The 20,388-nt window shown below is 36.8% G+C and overlaps 1 protein-coding gene across 1 annotated transcript in view; it reads left to right on the top strand.

Annotated features, from left to right (window-relative positions):
• Mettl25 (methyltransferase like 25) overlaps positions 1-1,224 on the top strand; it is a 101,405-nt gene extending 100,181 nt beyond the window's left edge. Inside the window, exon 12 of the mRNA XM_055627885.1 lies at positions 973-1,224. Within this exon, the coding sequence (XP_055483860.1) occupies positions 973-1,074 (102 nt within the window). The 3' untranslated portion in view covers positions 1,075-1,224. The remainder of the gene's footprint in view (positions 1-972) is intronic.
• The last annotated feature ends 19,164 nt before the right edge of the window (positions 1,225-20,388 follow it).

The following is a 20,388-nucleotide window of genomic DNA, read 5'->3' as shown; positions in this document are numbered from 1 at the left end:
CCCAGAGTAGTATTTCTTCTGTGTTGTGTGGTCTGCTGAGCTGTGATCAGTAAATTGTTTTAAATTGTTAATTCCCCTCAAGAAATCAATTTATTTTCCACTACAAATCCTTTAAGAAATTTATTTTGTCATACAGTGCTTTTTCTTTTCAAAAGGCTTCTTGAAACAAATAGATTTAAATGAATGTCTTTATTTTATATGGTAGTTTTATTACATATTAAGGTAATTTTTAAAGTACTTAAATAACATATCTTCCTTAGCCATCATTTAATTACAAATAACTACAAAGCCTTGATCCTCAAAGTGAGGGGTAAGATATTCAGCAACTATTTTAATAGGTACTCATTTCCATTCTCAAAAAAAAGTTCATTGACGTAGGCAAACAGTTAAGTAAAATACCATGCAACAAAATTAATAGGTCCAAATATTTAAATGTCTTATGAAAGTACTCATATTTATTTAAAAAATTACGCTGTGTACTATAATAAAAGAAAAGTAAAAGGAGTAATATTCCTGCCTTTCAGACTTAATTATTAAATGTTATATACATTTTATAATGATGTTGAACATGAAGATTGTACATGTGTGTGCTAACTCTTTATAGTTTAAAACTATAGTAATTGTTTGGTGTACTTTTTTTAATTTAGCATTTTCTTACTATCTGTACAAGGTGAATAATATTTCATCATAAAATTGTTTCTTTAGTGTACAGTATTTGTTATTAGCCTTGTCCAGCTTTTCTATATTGAAACAAAGAATACAGTAGTCAGTCTCTATAGGTGTATATTTTTTCAATATAACTTCTTGAAAATGAAATTGTAAATGTTAATCTTCATTCATCAAAAAAATTAGCCTTTGGTTTCTATTTCTATTTTCTATGACAGTGTGTAGTTCAATCCATCTATGTAGTCTGACTCATCCTTATTTTATTTACTCAAAAATAGTATATGTAAATTCTTTTTCAATTTTCAGGAGGATATAGCATGGTCTGCTATTGTGAAGCTGTTTGATCCTGTGCAGTCTCCCAGATGCTACGCCATCATTGCTCTCAAGAACCAACGTGACCACAGCTGAAGCAGATTGTGAGTCTGCCTGTTTGGGGACTTACCTCAAAGACTACTTTTCTACACATTTATATCCTGTCATGTAAACATTTTTAAATTTCTGTATTTTTGAACAATAAAATAATGGCTAACAACATAAAATCATCCTCAGTTTTTCTTCGCAAAGCATACATTAATAAAATAAGAATTTATGAAAATATGACCAACATTTTTGAGTATATCAATAAATTCAGTTTTAATTTCTGTACAATATTTGGGACCCACATGTCACATTTTAAGCTTTCATTATTTAATTTAAAAAAATGATAATCCCAAATGTAGGTGTTGTCAAATGCTGAGTATTATATGCATTTTTCACAACACTATGGAATAGTTTTCCACATTGCCATAAAAAGGAGATGTATATTTAAAAAGACTCATGATCAGGTTTCAAGAACAGGTCAGTTATAAAATGTGCTTAATATAGGGCATATTTTATGCTGTTTTAATATAAAGTATATGGAGTAATGTGCTATTTTAAGGAAATGTACATTTTATGAGTAAGTATTCACTTTAAGCACTTTTTAATTTTATTATTATTATTATTTATTACAATTTATTCAATTTTGTATCCCAGCTGTGTCCCTCTTCCTCGTTTCCTCCCAATCCCACTCTTCCTCCCTCTTTTCCCCTAGAACACCTTTCCCCAATCTACTGATAGGGAAGATCCTCCTCCCCTTCTATTTAACACTAGCCTTTCAGGTCTCATCAGGACTGGTTGCAGCTCTATTCATAATAGCCAGAAGTTAGAAACAACCTAGATGTCCCTCAGTGGAGGAATGGTTACAAAAATTGTGGTACATTTACACAATGAAATACTACTCAGTAATTAAAAAGAAGGAAATAATGAAATCTACAGGCAAATGGCGAGATCTAGAAAAGATCATCTTGAGTGAGGTATCCCAGAAGCAGAAAAATACACATGGAGTATACTCACTCATAAGTGGATATTAGCCACATAATATTGGATAAACATACTAAAATCTATACTCCTAAAAAAGCTAAACAACAAGGAAGACTCTAGAGAAGATGCACAATCCTCATTCAGAAGGAGAAGACAGGGAACAGGACAGGAGCCTACCACAGACAGCCTCTGAAAGACTTCACTTTAAGCATTCTTGAGGCTATTTATCCTACTAAAATGAAGTGATGGGGAGATGCTGAGGGGAATTAAGTTGTGATATAACAGCTGAGTGAAGCCAGATTGAATGGGAGACCTCTCCCTGCCCAGTGTAGAACAAGTCCCTTTCTTTAACAAAAGACAAATTTCTCCCGTGTACTAAAGAGCTGAACAGCTAGAATAAGGTCTCCTCAATGCTTAGCTGCAGGACTCTCCTAGAGTCTCTAGAAAAGAAAAAGGAACTACTTTTGTAATGAGCAGGATGAGAAGGACTTTGTCTTTGGGATTACATCATGGAATTTGCAACAGATCTGTATACAAATGATCAGGAACTGTTCCCAGGGAGTACTTTCCTGGTGAGCTACTTCAAACTACTTTTTATTTGATAGGCATTCAAGAGTCTGGAGGTGGCAGCTCAATTTTGAGGAGTTCCTGTGTACTAGTCGCATATTTTAATGATTATCAATATTTTATCAGTCTTATGTCAACTTTATGAATATTTATATACATGCACTTCCACTAAAACTTCCTCTGCTAAAGAATTGTTAAGAAAATCCCAGAAGGCGTGGGATTATTTTTTTGTGCTTTTCTTTTTTTTAATTTTTTTTATTAATTACACTTTATTTTCTTTGTATCCCCCCTGTAGTTTCCTCCCTCCTCCCCTCCCAATCTCTCCCTTTCTCCTCCACGCATGCCCCTCCCCAGGTCCACTGGTAGGGGAGGTCTTCTTTTCCTTCCTTCTGATCCTAGTCTGTTAGGTCTCATCAGGAGTGGCTGCATTGTTTTCCTCTGTGGCCTGGTAAGGCTGTTCCCGCCTCAGGGGGAGGTGATCAAAGAGCAGGCCAATCAGTTCAAGTCAGAGACAGTCCCTGTTCCCATTACTGTGGAACCCACTAGGAGCCTGAACTGTCATGGGCTACATCTGTGCAGGGGTTCTGGGTTATCTCCATGTATGCTACTTGTTTGGACTATCAGTCTCAGGGAAGACCCATGTGCCCAGATTTTTTGGATCTGTTACTCTCCTTGTGGAATTCCTGTCCTCTCCAGGTCTTACAAACTCCCACTTCTTTCATAAATTCTTTCATAAGCAATCTCCTCATAGGTTGGCCATAAGTCTCAGCATCTGCTTTGATAGTCTGCAGGGCAGAGCCTTTCAGAGGCCCTCTGTGGCAGGCTCCTAACTTGTTCCCTGTTTTCTCCTTCTTATAATGTCCATCCTCTTTGCCTTTTGGGATGGGGATTGAGCATTTTAGCCAGAGTTCTCCCTCTTGATTGGTTTCTTTAGATGTACAGATTTTAGTAGGTTATTTTATATTATATGTCTATATGAGTGAGTATATACAGTGTGTGTCTTTCTGCTTCTGGGACAGCTCACTGAGGATGATCTTTTCCAGTTCCCGCCATTTACCTGCAAATTTCATGATTTCCTTGTTTTTTATTGCTGAGTAATATTCCATTGTGTAGATGTACCATACTTTCTGTACAATAAGGATATTTGCTCAACCATGTTTGGAGCAGCTTTATTTGTAATAGCCAGAAGCTGGAAACAACTAAGATGCCCCTCAACTGAGGAATGGATACAGAAAGTATGGTACATCTACACAATGGAATACTACTAAGCATGGGATTTTTTTGTAATCAATTTATTATCTATTTCTAAAACCTAGGTGTCTCTCTCTATAATAACATTATGGGGATTCTCATTTGCATTGTTTTGATTTGCTAAGAACGACCTTATATCAGTTCAGTTTGAACTTGATTAAGTTCAAGTTATTGTTTAATGGTTTGAGATTTTTGTTTTTATTACATCTTTTTTTATTGTTTGCTGGGGTATGGCAGTTAGTTGGTACATGTATGCCACAGCAGTGTGTGGAGGTCAGAGGATAACTTGTGGGAGTCAGTTCCTTCTTTCTACCATGTGAATTCCAAGGATCATACTGATACCATCGATCAATGGTGAATGCTTTTGCCTTCTGAAGCATATCACTGACCTTTGTTTATTTATTTGTTGGGTTTTGTTTTCTTAATCGTAGTTAGTAATGTGATCTCTAGTGCATCAGACCTTCTTTGCTGTCCCAAGTTTGGTGCTAATAGGATTGATCAGCTCCTGCCAGTTACAAGCCTGAGGAACTACTAAAAACTTCCTCCTTCAGCCTTCTTAGTGAAGTGGTTATGCCATGTGATAATCCCTGAAAACATACATACAAGTAACATACAGGCTAAGTAGGTTATATTTAGAAATATATACGTATATGCATATACACATGTTGTAACAATTAAAGAGGCCATGAATGTGAAAGGAGGAAAGGGTTATATGAGGTTTGGAGGGAAGAAAGGGGAAAGAGAAATGCTTTAATTATATTATGTCAAAAAGAAAAAAAAAAAAAAGAAAGACAAATATATAGTGAATTCATCTCTCATATTAATACTGATTGGCTGAGAATCTTCCCAGTTTTAACCTAACAGTTTATTTCGTTACTTATACTAAAGTGCCTTTTATTTTAACATACTGTCCTTTTATTTCCCCACATCATTTGCAATATGTAGCTATCTCAGAAGGTCTAGCTAGCCTTTCCCTTTGTAATTTTATTTCTGTAAAAATTTAACAACTCTCTTTGGCAACCAACTATGCATTTAACGCTCGTTTCTCATTATGATACAAAGACCTCATATGTGAAACCATGATTTGCATACAAACATGAACTACAACTATTAACAATTAAAGATTACAGTAACCTTTATTTTAAGATATGAGCAGAAGTTAAATATCAGTTAGACATACAGTAACAAAATATGTGATTATTGAGATAGCATTCGGGAGATAACATTTATGTATTTACATACATAAATCTACATTGCAGTGATTGTAGATTCCACCTCATAAAAACTGCCCTTTCAGAGTTAGTTTTACAGTTCACTGAAGAGCATGACACTTTGATAAGAGCATCAATCTGCTAATCACTTTCTGGATGACCTAGAACAAGAGGCTTAACAACTCCAGATTCACTTGAAAAATGGAGCCTCATTTAATACTCACTTTGCAAATAGTTAATGAATGCCTACCATATGTCTATGATGGACTCTTCGGGTTATTTTTCAGTGAATAAACAAGACTTCAAAAGGGAACTAAGTAATGTCACCAAAGCACTGTATTCTAAACAGTGGAGACTTGAGGTTCCATATCGTTTTCTCAGATTTTGGAATATTTGCGTATACATCTGCAATACCTTATGGATATGACCCAAGTATAAGCCTACAATTTCATTTGAGATTCATATGCATTTTATACAACCTTGGAATAAATTTTTTATTTATTCAAATTGAAAATAATTTTTTCTCAATTTTTAATAATTTTGTGCATGAAACATTTACTTGGTACGGGATTTTCTATGTATGACATTTCTACACATGGCATAAAATAGTTTGAATCTGCTCATTTATGTTTTAGGCTTTTCAGGTTAGGAATGCTTAACCAGAAGTGCCATAGTTTAGAGTTCTGTGATGTAAAGCATTTAACTCAAAATGATTTAAATTGAGTAAGTAGCTCAGCTCTTCAGCTGTACCTCAATTTTCATCTATTAATTGTTTCTTTTCATAATTTTGTTGATACGATTTTTATAATCCATTTCTTCAGTAATCATGTTAAAAACTTCAACCCCAACAAAGGGAAATGGAGCCTTTGGAAAGTATTTAAGTCCTAAACACTCTACTGTTACGAATGAATTTATGGGGGTGTGGTCCTTCTTTGTTCTTCTGTTTTTGACCACAGAAGACACAATGAAAAGACCCACAGCAGTAGGCAACATTATCAGACTGCTCAGCTTCCAGAACTGTAAAATAATGAATTTTTATTTTATATAAGTAACTCAATCTCAGATGTGTTTATACCAACTTAAAACAGAAAGACAGCTGTTTTGAGGAATGTTCTAAGTGCTACTGAACTCCAAGACAGCCATCAAAAACTGAGATTAAGTTTATTAAAACTCAAAAAAAAAAAAAAAAAAGCTTATTAGAACTCACTGCAGCAACAGAGATGGCCTGCTTGACAGTTGTCAGTGTTGTTGAAGGGGGAACTCAGGAGGATATTTATGTTATCAAAGTGTCTGGGCTCCATTGCGAAAAAGCCTGGCCTTGTAAATGTCTGGAGAATCATTGTCCAAGATAAATATATATAGCAGTGCAAGGATCTTGAAGAAAGTTTTGATCAGTAAACTTGCTTGATAAGTGAGCTCTTTACCCAGGTAAGAAGATTATGTTTCTGAGATAAGCTAATATGTAAGAATTTCCTGAAACAAACAATGAGGTTATTTATTGCTTTACAGCCTTATCTTTCCCAGGCAAAGTTTTCCTGTAACAAACAAATAAATCATGGTGACGCAGGTGGTTTCATTTCTTAGACCCCAGAGCTCCATCACACAATTGCAGGTGGTGCAATTCCAAGTGTAAAGCACTTACTTCCTGGCTCTGACTGCATGGTATTTAATACTTGTATTAGTTAAGTATCCTAGAGGGACAGAAATGCGAACTTTTTCGTGTTTATAGCATTGAATTAATAGGAAAAAGTGTATTCTAAATTCTAGTCAAACGACTTGCAAAGAAATTATCTACATTTAAAGGTGAAGTTCTATCAGATGAAAAGTAAAGTCTTATAGCATTTTTGCTTGCTGAGATAATTCATTCTTTAATTAATCATTTGGGAGGGACTAGGGAATTAAACTCAAATGTACTTTACCAGGTGCTGTATCTGAAGATTAATATTGATTTTATGCTAATTTCTATCATCTATGGTCTGTATTTTCAATCTCATTTATTTATCTATAGTCATAAACAGAGACAACACAAAAAGTTATTTTTTTCCATATATTATTCATTAATGATTGTTCTTTGACTTGTAGTTCTAGCCCTAGCACAGATGATGGTGGTGGTGATGATATACTAATACCCCTTTTAAGCTTGCGTAATTAAGCTAGTATCTCTTTCATGAGGCATGAAGTTTCTTATCTTCCTAAATGGCTGTGAGTTTAAGTTTTGGGTGGGGCTCAAATTTTTGTTATTCTCTATTATTTTTAGTTTCTTTTCAGAATATAAGAATATATATTTAGTTCTTCCAAATCTTAGCTCATTGATACAAAATCACACAAAAATATCATTGCTGTAAATTATTCCACCAATGTTTATAGCCAAGAGGTGTGCTGTTACAAAAAACACAGGACAGTGTCTAGTCTGTTCACTACTGCTAATCCTGCCTTAACTATTACAGTGGATTAGAACAGATAAGAACACAGGTGAGATGCCTAGAATATGCCCAAGTATAACGTCTAAAAATAAACTGTGCCACCAGCCTGCCATGCTGTCATATTGGGTTATAGTACCCAAAAGTTGGGAAATTTCATTACCAAAAAACAAACACAGGGCCTAAAGCATAATCTGCTCACAGTGACAGTGTGCCAAAAGAACTTACCACTTGCTAAATATGTTACCACTACTAAATATGTAGTGTTTGATGGTATCACAATACCAGTACATGAGCTCTGTTTAAACATCTCCAAAGCATTTGTTATACACACACACACACACACACACACACACACAAACTTTGATCCTCTTTAAAGTTCATTACCCCTGTATATAGATGGGAACTGTAAAGTAAATCTTCTAACAAATACAGCATTCTTGGCTTACATTACTCTCATAAACAGTTTTGCAAATAACTGCCTACTAGCAAATGTAACAACATGTAGACTGGCTAAAACAACGTATGAAGCACAGTCAAAAGCTATTCTTTGATGTTCTCTATATTTAGTGTTTTAACTGTGGTATGACATGGGAAGTTTCTTGTCTATCTGATGTTTTGTGTGCTGCTTGTATCTATATGATTATATCTTTTCTTAGTTTAAGGAAGTTTTCATATAAGATCTAGGTGAAGATCTGGTCTAAATAATTGATCTTGGGATTCTTCTTTCTTATCTATGCCTATCATTCAAAGGTTTGCTCTGTTGGTGTTCCAAAATCCCTGAATATTCATAGAAAACTAAATTACTCTTTGCTTGGATTTTCTATTTTGTCTTCAAGACCTAGTATTCTGTTTTGTGATATAATTATTAGAAAATAAATTCTACCAATGAAAAGGTTGGTAATCAATAAACAATATCCACATTAATTGTTAACAATTCCAAATGTTAGTTATTAGATAACTAAGATAATTGTTACAACTTTGACAAAACTAATTAGATTTCAAAGGACACTCAAATTGAGTGTCAGGAATGAAAAACAAATGTGGTGCTATAGATCCTACATAGTCAGAAAAAAATTACATGTGAAATTTAAACAATTTTTAGAAATACTTCTTAAAAACGAATTGCTTAAATAAAAGCAAATCATTAATTAGCATATAGCCATTTAATTGAAGCTATAATCCTTTATTGAATCTCTACTCATCAATAAAAGTACTATGTAAATGTTGCATAATTTTTAACAACTATTTGTTTATTGGCAAGGGAGGAATCTAATACTGCTGCTTAGCTGAATTGGCATAGCATCAAATTACCTTCTAATTTTCTATGTTTATTCACACAGACAAAAGCTATTCTCAGCCTTAATCAGAAAAGTTTCTTTTTTTTTTTTATTTTTTCCTGTCCTATTTTTTTTTAATTTTATTTTTTTCTTATCAGTTACATTTTATTAACTCTGTATCCCAGCCATGTCCCGATCCTTCATTCCCTCCCAGTCCCTCCCTCCCTCATCTCCACCGTGCCCCTTGCCAAGTCCACTGATAGGGGGAACCTCCTCCCCATTCATCCAATCCTGTTTTATCAGGTATCTTCAGGACTGGCTGCAAAGCTCTCCTCTGTGGCCTAACAGGACTGCTCCTCCCTTGGGGGGTGGGGAGGCCAAAGAGCCAGTCATTGAGTTCCTGTTAGAAATAGTCCTTGTTCCCCTCACTATGGGAAACCAATTGGTTACTGAGGTACCACAGGCTACATCTGAGCAGAGGTTCTAGGTTACATTCATACATGGTCCTTGGTTGCATGTCAGTCTCAGAAAAGACCCTGTGCCCAGATATGTTTGGTCCCTGTGGAGCTCCTATCCTTTCCCCATCATACTAACTCCCCTTCTTTCTTATGATTCCCTGTACTCTGCCAAAGGTTTGGTCATGAGTCTTTGCTTTGAAAACACTGCTAGTTAGAGTTCAGAAAAGTTTCTTGAAGTGAATGAGCTGAATGCAATGCAGAGACCCATAGCCACACAAGATACTGAGAATAAAAGATGATTAAGTGCCTAGCCCTAAACAAGACATTTATACCACCCCTGAAGGATCATGGAACATGGCAGAAAAAGGAGAAGAACGTAAGACCCAGAAGATAGGAAGAAGGGCTGGAAAGTGCCAAGTTCTTAGTACAATGGCTGTGGCAATTGTGAAGTCATGCCAGCTCTTCCTACTAATACTGGACCCACAGAAATTGGTTCTTCCTAACAGTTAGCTGTAGATTGAGAAGACCCTGCCACATAAGTCTGATCTCTTGTCAACTTGCAGATTCTCTGTGAAAGGGAGAGAAGTAGGATTCCAGTTCATACCTAGGTGAGTCCACCAAGCTCTGATCATTAGTTCCAAACTCAGGGTCACATAAATGGTTCTAATCTTTATGGGATACAAAAGAAAACAAAATGTGATGAGTATAAGAAAGAAATTAGTAAGTAAAAGGGGACTATCCGGAGTGAAGGGAAACAAAGACCAGGATTTGTTATAAACATGTATGGCATTGTCTTAAGAGCAAAATTTATTAAATAAAAAAGACTGAGCTTAACACTAATAGCTGTGGAAAAGATGTGAAATCTGTGATAGTTCCTAATCTTCAAGAGTCAGTAATCTTATTCTAACATATAAAATAAGTGCATAAGAGAGTTAAGATAATGGCCTAGTCATTCCATACTGACCCTGGCAAGTCAAGGGGAAACATGCTTTATAAGCACACAATAATTTACCATGAATGATACACTGGAATGTTTCACTTTGCCCTATTTTGACTGTCACTTGCTCTCCTCAGGTTATTTTTTAATGTGCTCCATAGAGTAGCTTCTTTTTAGGAGTAATCTGCCATGTGAAGTACTATTCTGTCAGTCTCCACAGATGGTGTGCACTTGGCCACTGAAGCTACTCTCTGCATGTACAGGAGTTTATCAGTTGATGCATTGATCTCGGTGGGCTCACTCATTAAATTTGCAGATGTTCTGTCAATGAAAAAAAAACTTTCACAAAATTTTTAGTATTTTTACTGGAATTTTCCAGTGTTCAATCCAGCATAAGAGTATTAACAGATTTCAGCATAGAACAAAATAGCACATGTTAAAAATCTCATGGGAGGAAACACCTTTAACTCATACTGACTCAGTTAAGATTGAACATGCTGACTTTTAGAAGAACAGAGAGTGCAAATTCCAGACCAAATTTTACTATATCACTTTCCTTTTGGCTGGTATGAGATTCTTTGTACCGTGATTCATCTTACTGAACAATGAGGGCACCTATATTTACAGTTCACTGCCCTCTCCAGAATAAAAAAAAAAAAAAAAAAAAAAAACAACCAAAAAACAAACAAACAAAAAAAACCTTCTAATATTGCTGTTACAATTAGTAAGATTTGAACTGACAGCTAGTTTGTAATCAAGCAAAGTCTTCTGAAATCATGTATTTCAAGGAAAAGATACAACAATATGTGATATCATTTGATCATAAAATGTATGGCATTGTGGTGGTTTTAACATACTTTTAATTTTGGTAGATGATGTAAACTCGTACTAGCAGAACCACTGGCATAAAGTAGATATTTATCTTCTCATACAATATATCCTAATTACAGTTTCCCCTTCCTCTGCTCCTCCCAGTTCCTCCCCACCTTCATTCCTATCTAAATCCATTGTGTACTGACTGATTAGAAAAGAGCAGGATTGTAAGAGATAACAACAAAATAAAATGTAATAAGATAAAACAAAACCCATCACATCAAAGTTGGACAAGGCAAACCAACAGAAAAGAGTCCCAGGAGCAGGCACAAGGATCAGAAACACACTCATTCAAACACTTAGGAGTCCCATAAAAATATTCAACTAAAATCTATAAAATATATGGAGAGGACCTGATACAGACCCATGTAGGCACTTTGCTTGCCACTTCATTCAATCTCTGTGAGCTCTTATAAGCTTTGCTCAACTGACTTAGAGGGGATATTCTCCAGGTGTCCTCCATCCCCTCTAGCTCTTACACCCTTTCCCTCCTCCTTCCAAGGGGTTCCTTAAGTTCTGAAGGGAGGGATTTGATAGAGACATTCCATTTCGGGCTGAGTGGTCCAAGGTCTGTCTATCCACATGTCTGCCTGTGGATCTTTGTATTTGTACATATCTGCTGCAAGAGGAAGTCTCTCTGGTGATGACAGAATAAGGCACTGAACTAGTAGTACAGCAGAATATCTTTAGGAAGCATTTTATCACTGCTCTTTAATATGTACATATTTTTATTTAATATTACAAATAACCCTTAAAGCATTTAAAATATCCCTGAAATACAATAGTCACTTTTATTACATTGTGTGTGTGCACACACACAAAGTGTATGTCGAAGAGGACAAATTCTGAGAGTTGGTTCTTTCAACATGTAGGATTGAAGTTAGGTCAACAGGTTTGGCAGCAAGCATGTTTATCCACTGAGCCATCTCTTTGGTGTCATAGTTATTTTTTAAAAAAAATCTTATGGTTCATATTTGGGCTACTGTGTGTTTTGAAAGCCCCAAAGCAAAGACTAGTCAGTTACAGCTTGTGAAAGCAGCTTTGTGCCTATCTAAAAAAAGACTAGTTTTTCTAAATGTGTTATAATTTCAGTCTTTAAAACCAAAATTTTATTGTCCCCACTTTTCTAGGAGTCACTACTCTATTTTATAAGGCATTTGTTTTAGGACTCCTCCCTGCAAAACAATGTCAAAATCTGAGGCCGTTCAAGTGCTCTGTATCTAGTATCTAGAATGATTCTAGTATCTAGAATCTAGTATATCAATATAACCCAAGTGCATTCTTGCATGCAGTTTAAATCATCTCTAGATTACATACAATACCCAATCAAATGTAACTGCTATATAAATAGTTGTTATGCTGCATTATTTAGGGAACTCTAAAATGTATACAAGTTCATTGCAGATCTGTTATTCCTGCTGCCAAAATGTTCTTTCCTAGTCTATAGTTGGTTGGATGTGCAGATTTCCCATCCGATTTGTCTAGCCAGTTCCTCTTCTTTTCTTTTGTGTTTATTCAACCTTCTCCAAATAAACTTCTGCACCTCTCTTTCTACAGGTACAACTACATCCTTCCATTGCTCAGGCCAGAAATCATGAAATCTTTTTGTTGTTGTTTTCTCTTGGTTTGTTTGTTTTTGTTTCACACAGTTAACAATTTAACTCTCTTCTAAACTGTAAACATCCACAGGGTTGGGGGAACTATTACCATGTAACCTTTTAAAATATTTTTAACTCTGTTGATTCTTCATGAATTTCACAACATGCAATCCCTCCATATCTGTCCTCTGCCTTTGTAGCCTCCCCCCATCAAAGGCAAACAAACAAAAAACAAAACAAAATCTTTTCTCTTCGTGGAAGCTGCAGTGTATCACAGTGTTCATACAGTATACCCTTTTGCCTAGTTTTACTTGCAAACGTTCATTTCAATGAGTCCTTGGTCTGGTTTGAGGCATCTGGCTTGTGCTACACTCTCAATATTGGATCCTCAACAGAACTCTTCTAGGATATTCTGGTTGTTTCATGGCAGGAGGCTGCCTTCTCCAGGCCAGAAATGTTAGAATCTTTTTTTTTTTTAAACTCATATTTTCTTCTCACCCTTGGGGACTATAATGCTCTGGAGGAACAGAACGAGAGGGAAAGCCCTACAATCAATTAGTACTTGCAGGAGTACTTGCTGTACTTGCAGGAGTGGCCTGTGGGTTAGCAGGGAGTACCTGCTGGGCTTGGGGACTAGGATAAAACAAGTTGAAGAAGGGAGATAAGGAGTAGAAGATCTGTGGGATCCACAGGGAATGGGGGCAGAGAGGCAGGGAAGGCTTCAGCAGGTGTGCTGTTGCAAAGTGAAGCAGTCAGCCTACCTGCTTTCCTAGCAAGAGTGACCTGTGGGTTAGCAATGTGTAGGCTTAGATTTTTCAACAAACCTACTTTATCTAGGGCTCTTAAATGCTTCTACCTCCCTTCCAACCTACTGACTAGAGGTAGGGGAGAAAGAAAGTTATTAGGAAAGGGGGGTGGTAGACCTTTTTCCTTGGGGTGAGTTCACCCTTCATTGGCCCACATACCAGCAGTCCAATCCAAATGCTACCACCAAATCAACACAAAACACGAATCAGCACAAGTCAGCAGATCAGGACAAGTCAATGAAAGCTACAAGACTCAGTTGGATTGGCCTGAGAAGTTCTCTGGAATGTTTCTGTCTGTGAAGTGAAGTGTCAAAGCACAAAAATCAGCACAGCAATATCAATATCGATCCAAAAGAGCAATGTCTCACTGTCTGTGGACATCTATATATTTCCTCAGAGTCCACCCAGGGATATTCTCAGCGGCCAAAGTCATGCCCTAGCACAAAAAGCTCACAGCAAAATATCACATGTCCTCTCACAAGACAACTTCTAGCAAAATATCACATGACTCAATTGAGTCTTCAAAGAAACCAGAAATTTTCACTTCAACAAGAAGCCCCTTTTGGAGTTCAGGGCTGGCTTAAAGCAACAAATGGATGGAAAGGGATTAGGAGCAGAAGATCTGCAGGATCTAACAGAGATAAAGTTGGGGAGAGGCTGCCTCAGCTGTTCTGCAGAGCTGGGGATGAAACTAGGGGATTGAACATGGGGAAAAGAATCATAAGTGAAGATCTAAGGTCAGCCTGCCTGCTTTACTGGCTGGTGTCAGGAGAAAAGATTTTTTTTTAAGGTACTTTCTTTTTTTTTAATTTTTTATTTAACTTATATTAATTACACTTTATTCATTTTTGTATCCCCCCATAAGTCCCCCCTCCTCCCCTCCTGGTCCCACCCTCTCCCCCTTTCTGCATGCATGCCCCTCCCCAAGTCCACTGATAGGGGAGGTCCTCCTCTCCTTCTCTCTGATCTTAGTCTATCAGTTCTCATCAGAAGTGGCTGCATTGTCAGGGTTCTAGGTTATCTCCATGAATAGTCCTTGGTTGGAGTATGAGTCTTTGGGAAGTTCCCTGTGTTCAAATTTTCTTGTTCTGTTGCTCTCCTTGTGGAGTTCCTGTCCTCTCCAGCTCTTACTATTTCCCACTTCTTACATAAAATTCCATTCACTCTGCCCATCAGTTGGCCATCAGGCTCAGCATCTGCTTTGCCAGTCTGCACGGCAGAGGCTTTCAGAGGCCCTCTGTGGCGGGTTCCGAGGTTGTTTCCTGTTTTCTTCTTCTGGTTTTCCAAGGCCCTCTGTAGCAGGTTCCTAGGTTGTTTCCTGTTTTCTTTTTCTTCTGATGTCCATCCTCTTTGCCTTTCAGGATGGGGATTGAACATTTTAGTTAGGGTCCTCCCTTTTGCTTAGTTTGTTTGGATGTACCGATTTTAGTGGGTTTATTCTATGTTGTATGTTTATATGAGTGAGTATATAGTACTTCCTAAAGATCCAGCCATACCACTCCTAGGCATATACCCAAAACAGGCTCAAGTACACAAAAAGGACATTTGCTCAACCATGTTTGTAGCAGCTTTGTTTGTAATAGCCAGAAGCTGGAAACAGCCCAGATGCCCCTCAACTGAAGAATGGATGCAGAAATTGTGGTACATCTATACAATGGAGTATTACTCAGCAATGAAAAATAAGGAAATCATGAAATTTGCAGGTAAATGGTGGGACCTGGAAAGGATCATCCTGAGTGAGTTGTCCCAGAAGCAAGGAGAAAAGATTTTTAAATCAAAGAAGTATCAGTGTTCTATTCCACTTTAACGCAGGAAGACAGAACTCAAAGTTAGAGGCAACTTAGGATCTCTTATTACACAGAATAGTGTTGAATGTGTTTTTGTAAACAAAAGCAGCCCTCCAGGTAATCTATGCCTGCATTCACATGATCAAGACATTTTTTGCTGAGAGCAGATTATACTGCACTGGAGGGTTTTTTTTTATTCATTTACTTTTGAGACAGAACAGTCCTCAAACGTTCTATGTTGTTGAGGTTGACCTTGAATTCCTGATCCTCTTGCCTCCCAAGTGCTAGGATGATGGGTTCACAACCACAAGTGATCTGAAGAATAAATTTTAATATTTTGAAGTTAAATATTTTTTAATATTTTAGGGCCAGAATTTTGAATAGGAAAGTACAAACTTTTACAAGAAATTATTAGATAATGTTGGTCTCACTAATAACAAATTCTGTATATCTTGCATATTAACATATTTGAAATTATTTTTTAAATATGCTTCATTTTGTTGATATCTAGCACAGTTACTATTTACTTTTGTTAACAAGATTACTAAGATCAACAATCAATAAATGGGACCTCATGAAACTGAAAAGCTTCTGTAAAGCAAAGGACACTGTCATCAAAACAAAACGACAACCTACAGACTGGGAAAGGATCTTCACCAACCCTATATCTGACAGAGGGCTAATATCCAGAGTATATAAAGAACTAAAGGAGTTAAAAATCAATGAATCAAGTAATCCAATTAAAAAATGGGGTACAGAGCTAAACAGGGAAATCTCTATAGAGGAATATAGAATGACAGGGAAACACTTAAAAGAAATGTTCAACGTCCTTGTCCTTAGTCATCAGACAGATACAAATCAAAATGACCCTGAGATTTCACCTTACACCCATCAGAATGGCCAAGATCAAAAACTCAAGTGACAGTACATGTTGGAGAGGATGTGGAGAAAGGGGAACCCTCCTCCATTGCTGGTGGGAATGTAAACTTATATAACTACTTTGGAAATCAATCTGGCGCTTTCTCAGACAATTAAGAATAGTGCTTCCTAAAGATCCAGCTATACCACTCCTAGGCATATATCCAAAATATGCTCAAGTACACAACAAGGACATTTGTTTAACCATGTTTGTAGCAGCTTTATTCATAATAGCTAGAACTTGAAAACACCCAGATGTCCCTCAAAGGAGGAATGGATACAGAAATTATTGTACATTTACACAATGGAATACTACTCAGCATTTAAAAAAAAAAAAAAAAGAAAATCATGATATTTGCAAGCAAATGGTTGGAACTAGAAAAAATCCTGCATGACTTATCCCAGAAGTAGAAAGAAACACAAGGTATATACTCACTTATAAGTGGATATTAGGCATATGATAAAGGATAAACATACTAAAATCTGTACACTTAAAAAGCTAAGCAAGAAGGAAAACCCTGCATAAGATGATAAATCCTCACTCAGAAAGACAAACGGGATAGACATCAGAAGAAGAAAGCAGGAAACAAGACAGAAACCTACTACAGAGGGCCTCTGAAAGACTCTACTGAGCAGTGTATCAAAGCAGATGCTGAGACTCATAACCAAACCTTGGGCAGAGTGCAGGTAATCTTATGAAAGAAGGGGGAGATAATAATACGTGGAGAGGACAGACAGGAGCTCCACACAGAGAGCAACAGAACCAAAAAAATCTGGGCCCAAGGTTCTTTTCTGAGACTGATACTACTACCAAGGACCATTGATGGATATAACCTAGAACCCCTGCTCAGATGTAGCTCATGGCAGCTCAGTATCCAAATGGATACCCTAGTAAGGGAAACAGGGACTGTCTCTGTCATGAACTCAGTGGCTGACTCTTTGATCACCTCCCCCTGATGGGGGAGCAGCCTTACCAGGCCACAGAGGAGGACAATGCAGCCAGTTCTGATGTGACCTGATAAGCTAGGGTCAGATGGAAGGGAAGGAGGACCTCCCCTATCAGTGGACTTGGAGAGGGGTATGAGAGGAGATGAGAGAGAGAGGGTGGCATTGGGAGGGAATAAGGAGGCCACAGCTGGAATACAAAGTGAATAATTAAGACAAAAAATAAAAATTTAATTAAAAAACAAGATTACTTGTCTCATGTTTCAGTTATAATACATTGGTTGTAAGTGATGGCAAAGAAATTTGGTCTTCTTACTAGAATAGCTATTTACTTTAAAGATAACAAAGCAAGGATGAATCAATCAGTTCTCCTTTGATTTCTTTTATTACAAAAATTAAAACTCATTCTCATGAAGCTTTATTCAGTTAAGTAAGCAAAGTAGTGACACAAAATTCAGGAGTCAGAGAAACCTCATGGAATCACAAATGAACATTTAATGTGTACCCTAATTTTTAGATCCTATCTTCCCTGCAAGATGCCATTGGGAAAGAAAGATTAATAAGGCTATTGGAACCAAAACAGAATTATCATCATAAAAACATAGGAGATGGGAAGTCTGGTCAGGTCTTTACAACCTTTCAAAGAACAGGTGACAATCCTGGGGGACCTGCAGAAACTGATACCCCAACATAGGACCATGCATGGAGAGGACCTAAAACCCCAGCTCAGGAGTAGTCCATTGACCCAGTATCCAAATGGAGTCCACAGTAAGGCGAGCAAGGGCTATCTCTGGCATGAATTTAGTGGCAGGCTCTTTGATCACCTCCCCCTGTGGGGAGGGGGGGATGCAGCCTTGCCAGGCCACAGAGGAAGACAATGCAGCCAGTCCTGATGAGACCTGATAGGCTAGGGTCAAATAGAAGGGGAGGAGGACCTCCCCTATCAGTGGACTGGGGGAGGGGCATAGGGGGAGAAGAGGAAAGGAGAGTGGGATTGGGAGGAGATGTGTTAGGGGGCCACAGCCAGGATACAAACTGAATAAATTGTAATAAATGATAATAAAAAAAATTAAAGAAGAAAAAAAAGAACATGTGACAAATATTGAAATCCAGCTTACGTTCCATAGCTTTGAGCTGGGCATTATGACAGGTGATAGACTTACCACAATGTCTCAATCTCCAAAAACTGATGCTGTAATGTGTACTCAGGGTATGGATCCTTAATATCAGAGCACTAGTATCCATCCAGGAAGCATGCCATAATATTTTAGAATGTTCCATTGCTTCCCTATTCACTCTAAGGGTTTCATTACCTTGAAAACAATACTTGAATGCTCAGTATCAATCTGCATGTGACTTCTCATTTGTTCTTTCAGCTTTTCCCCCCAATTCCCCTGATATCTAAATAGGTAAGACAGGTAACTAAAGTATAATAGTATATCCAAAACAGGGAGACAAAATCATAGAAATGTGTTTCCCATGGAAATTTGATAGTATAAGAAATATGCTTCCAACTCTTTCTGTTCAATGCTCATGAGCTTAAAAGTAGGATTCAGGGATATGAATACCATTGATTCCAAATACAGCATTTTGAGTTTACCACAGTGAGTAACATATTTCCTGTTTAGCTTTTAATATCTCAAAAGTATGTAAGTTAGTATTAGAACTTTTTCCTTCAGAGATAAAAGCTATAGCCTGAGGCTACTTTTTTTTTAGGTGTTTGGAATTTTTTTCTTTATTAATTACACTTTATTCACTTTGTATCCCCCCTGTGGTTCCCTCCCTCCTCCCGTCCCAATCCCTCCCTTCCTCCACACTCTGCATGCATGTCCCTTCCCAAGTCCACTGATAGGGGAGGTCTTCTTTTCCTTCCTTCTGACTTTTGAATGAATTGAATACTAACAACAGTGGTAATTATAACTTACTTTGGAAGACTATGGAAACCAAGAAATTTCCTATCCAAAACAGTAAACTTCATTTTAAAATAATTCTTAAAATGCTTATTGAGAATAAACCTAACATACATTCTCAATAGTGACCAAAATAATGTGAGAGGCTTTGTGAAGAATTCTAGTTATTAATGAAGCTTGAAAAGTCCAAGGCTTTGACTTGTCTATGGCTTCGACTTTAGTGTTCTGTGTTATGACCTCAGCTTCAGTGGTCCATGCTATGACCCCCAATTCAGTTAGATGCTATATTACCTGACTATCAATACTACTTTGTATTCCATGGACCAAAAGTTTCAGTATGTCTAGTGGATTATTAAAAATGTGGATTCAGAGGCCTTACTTCAGAATCTACTCAGTCAGAATCATCACTTCAAGGAGAGCCCCATGTGTTCAGAATTTGAGAAACACAGACTTAAAGTTTTCTCTAAGAAAGCTTTAAGCTCAGCAGAGTCCAATCTGGCTCTGTAATATCTATGTATTCCAAACCTAGAGTTCAAATCTAGAATTCAAAATTCAAACCTCATTGACTCAAGACTCATCCTTGCCCTAAATGGATTCATAACTTGACTCATGCTCAGGAATATTTTATTTAAAAAGGCAGGACTTCCCTTCTTTAGGTGCTGCCAAGAACAGATTTTTTAAAAAAAAGAAAATACAGCCAGGATTAGTTAGGCACCATTTATCTCCAGCTGACACACTTAGCAAACATTGCTCAAGATTTTGGACTTAACGCTAGATGGTGCTTGTGTATACCTTTAATCCCAGCACTTGGGAGGCAGAGAGCTCTGTGGGTTCGAGGCCAGCCTAGTCTACAAAGTGAGTACTAGGACAGCCAAGGCTGTTACACAGAGAAACCCTGTCTCAAAAAACAGAAAGCAAACAAAAACAAAACAAAATACAAAAAATGAACAAACAAAAATCAACCAAAAAAGTCAAAAGATTTTGGATTCAGAACTATATTTTATAATCATTGCTCCTAATTGACTGTGGAGCAATATCTTTTTACAGTAAAGGAAGAAATTTAAAAATAAAATTTAATAATTGGCTGTAGTTGCTTCTTTTAAAAAGTAAGTATTGTCACTTGGAAAACATAATTTATTATTAGCTGTTGATATCTTTTGGTGAGCTCTACACACCACATTTTGGGCTTTTCCTGTTTATGTTTTCTAGTCACAAGAATAGCGAATCAGTTGTCTCTGAAATTTGCACAAAATTTATTAAGGAAATTGAAAGACAAAATTCAAATTATCTTAACATATGAGGTGCCACTTTTTAAAAATTTTTATTTCTATTTATTTATTTACTTATTTATTATTATTTTATTATTAATTACACTTTATTCATTTTGTATCCCCCCATAAGCCCCTCCTTCCTTCCCTCC

Source organism: Psammomys obesus, unplaced genomic scaffold (genome assembly GCF_907164565.1).
Source record: "Psammomys obesus unplaced genomic scaffold, mPsaObe1.curated_primary_1811, whole genome shotgun sequence".
NCBI classification, from domain to species: domain Eukaryota; kingdom Metazoa; phylum Chordata; class Mammalia; order Rodentia; family Muridae; genus Psammomys; species Psammomys obesus.
This window is presented reverse-complemented; position numbering and strand designations above follow the sequence as displayed.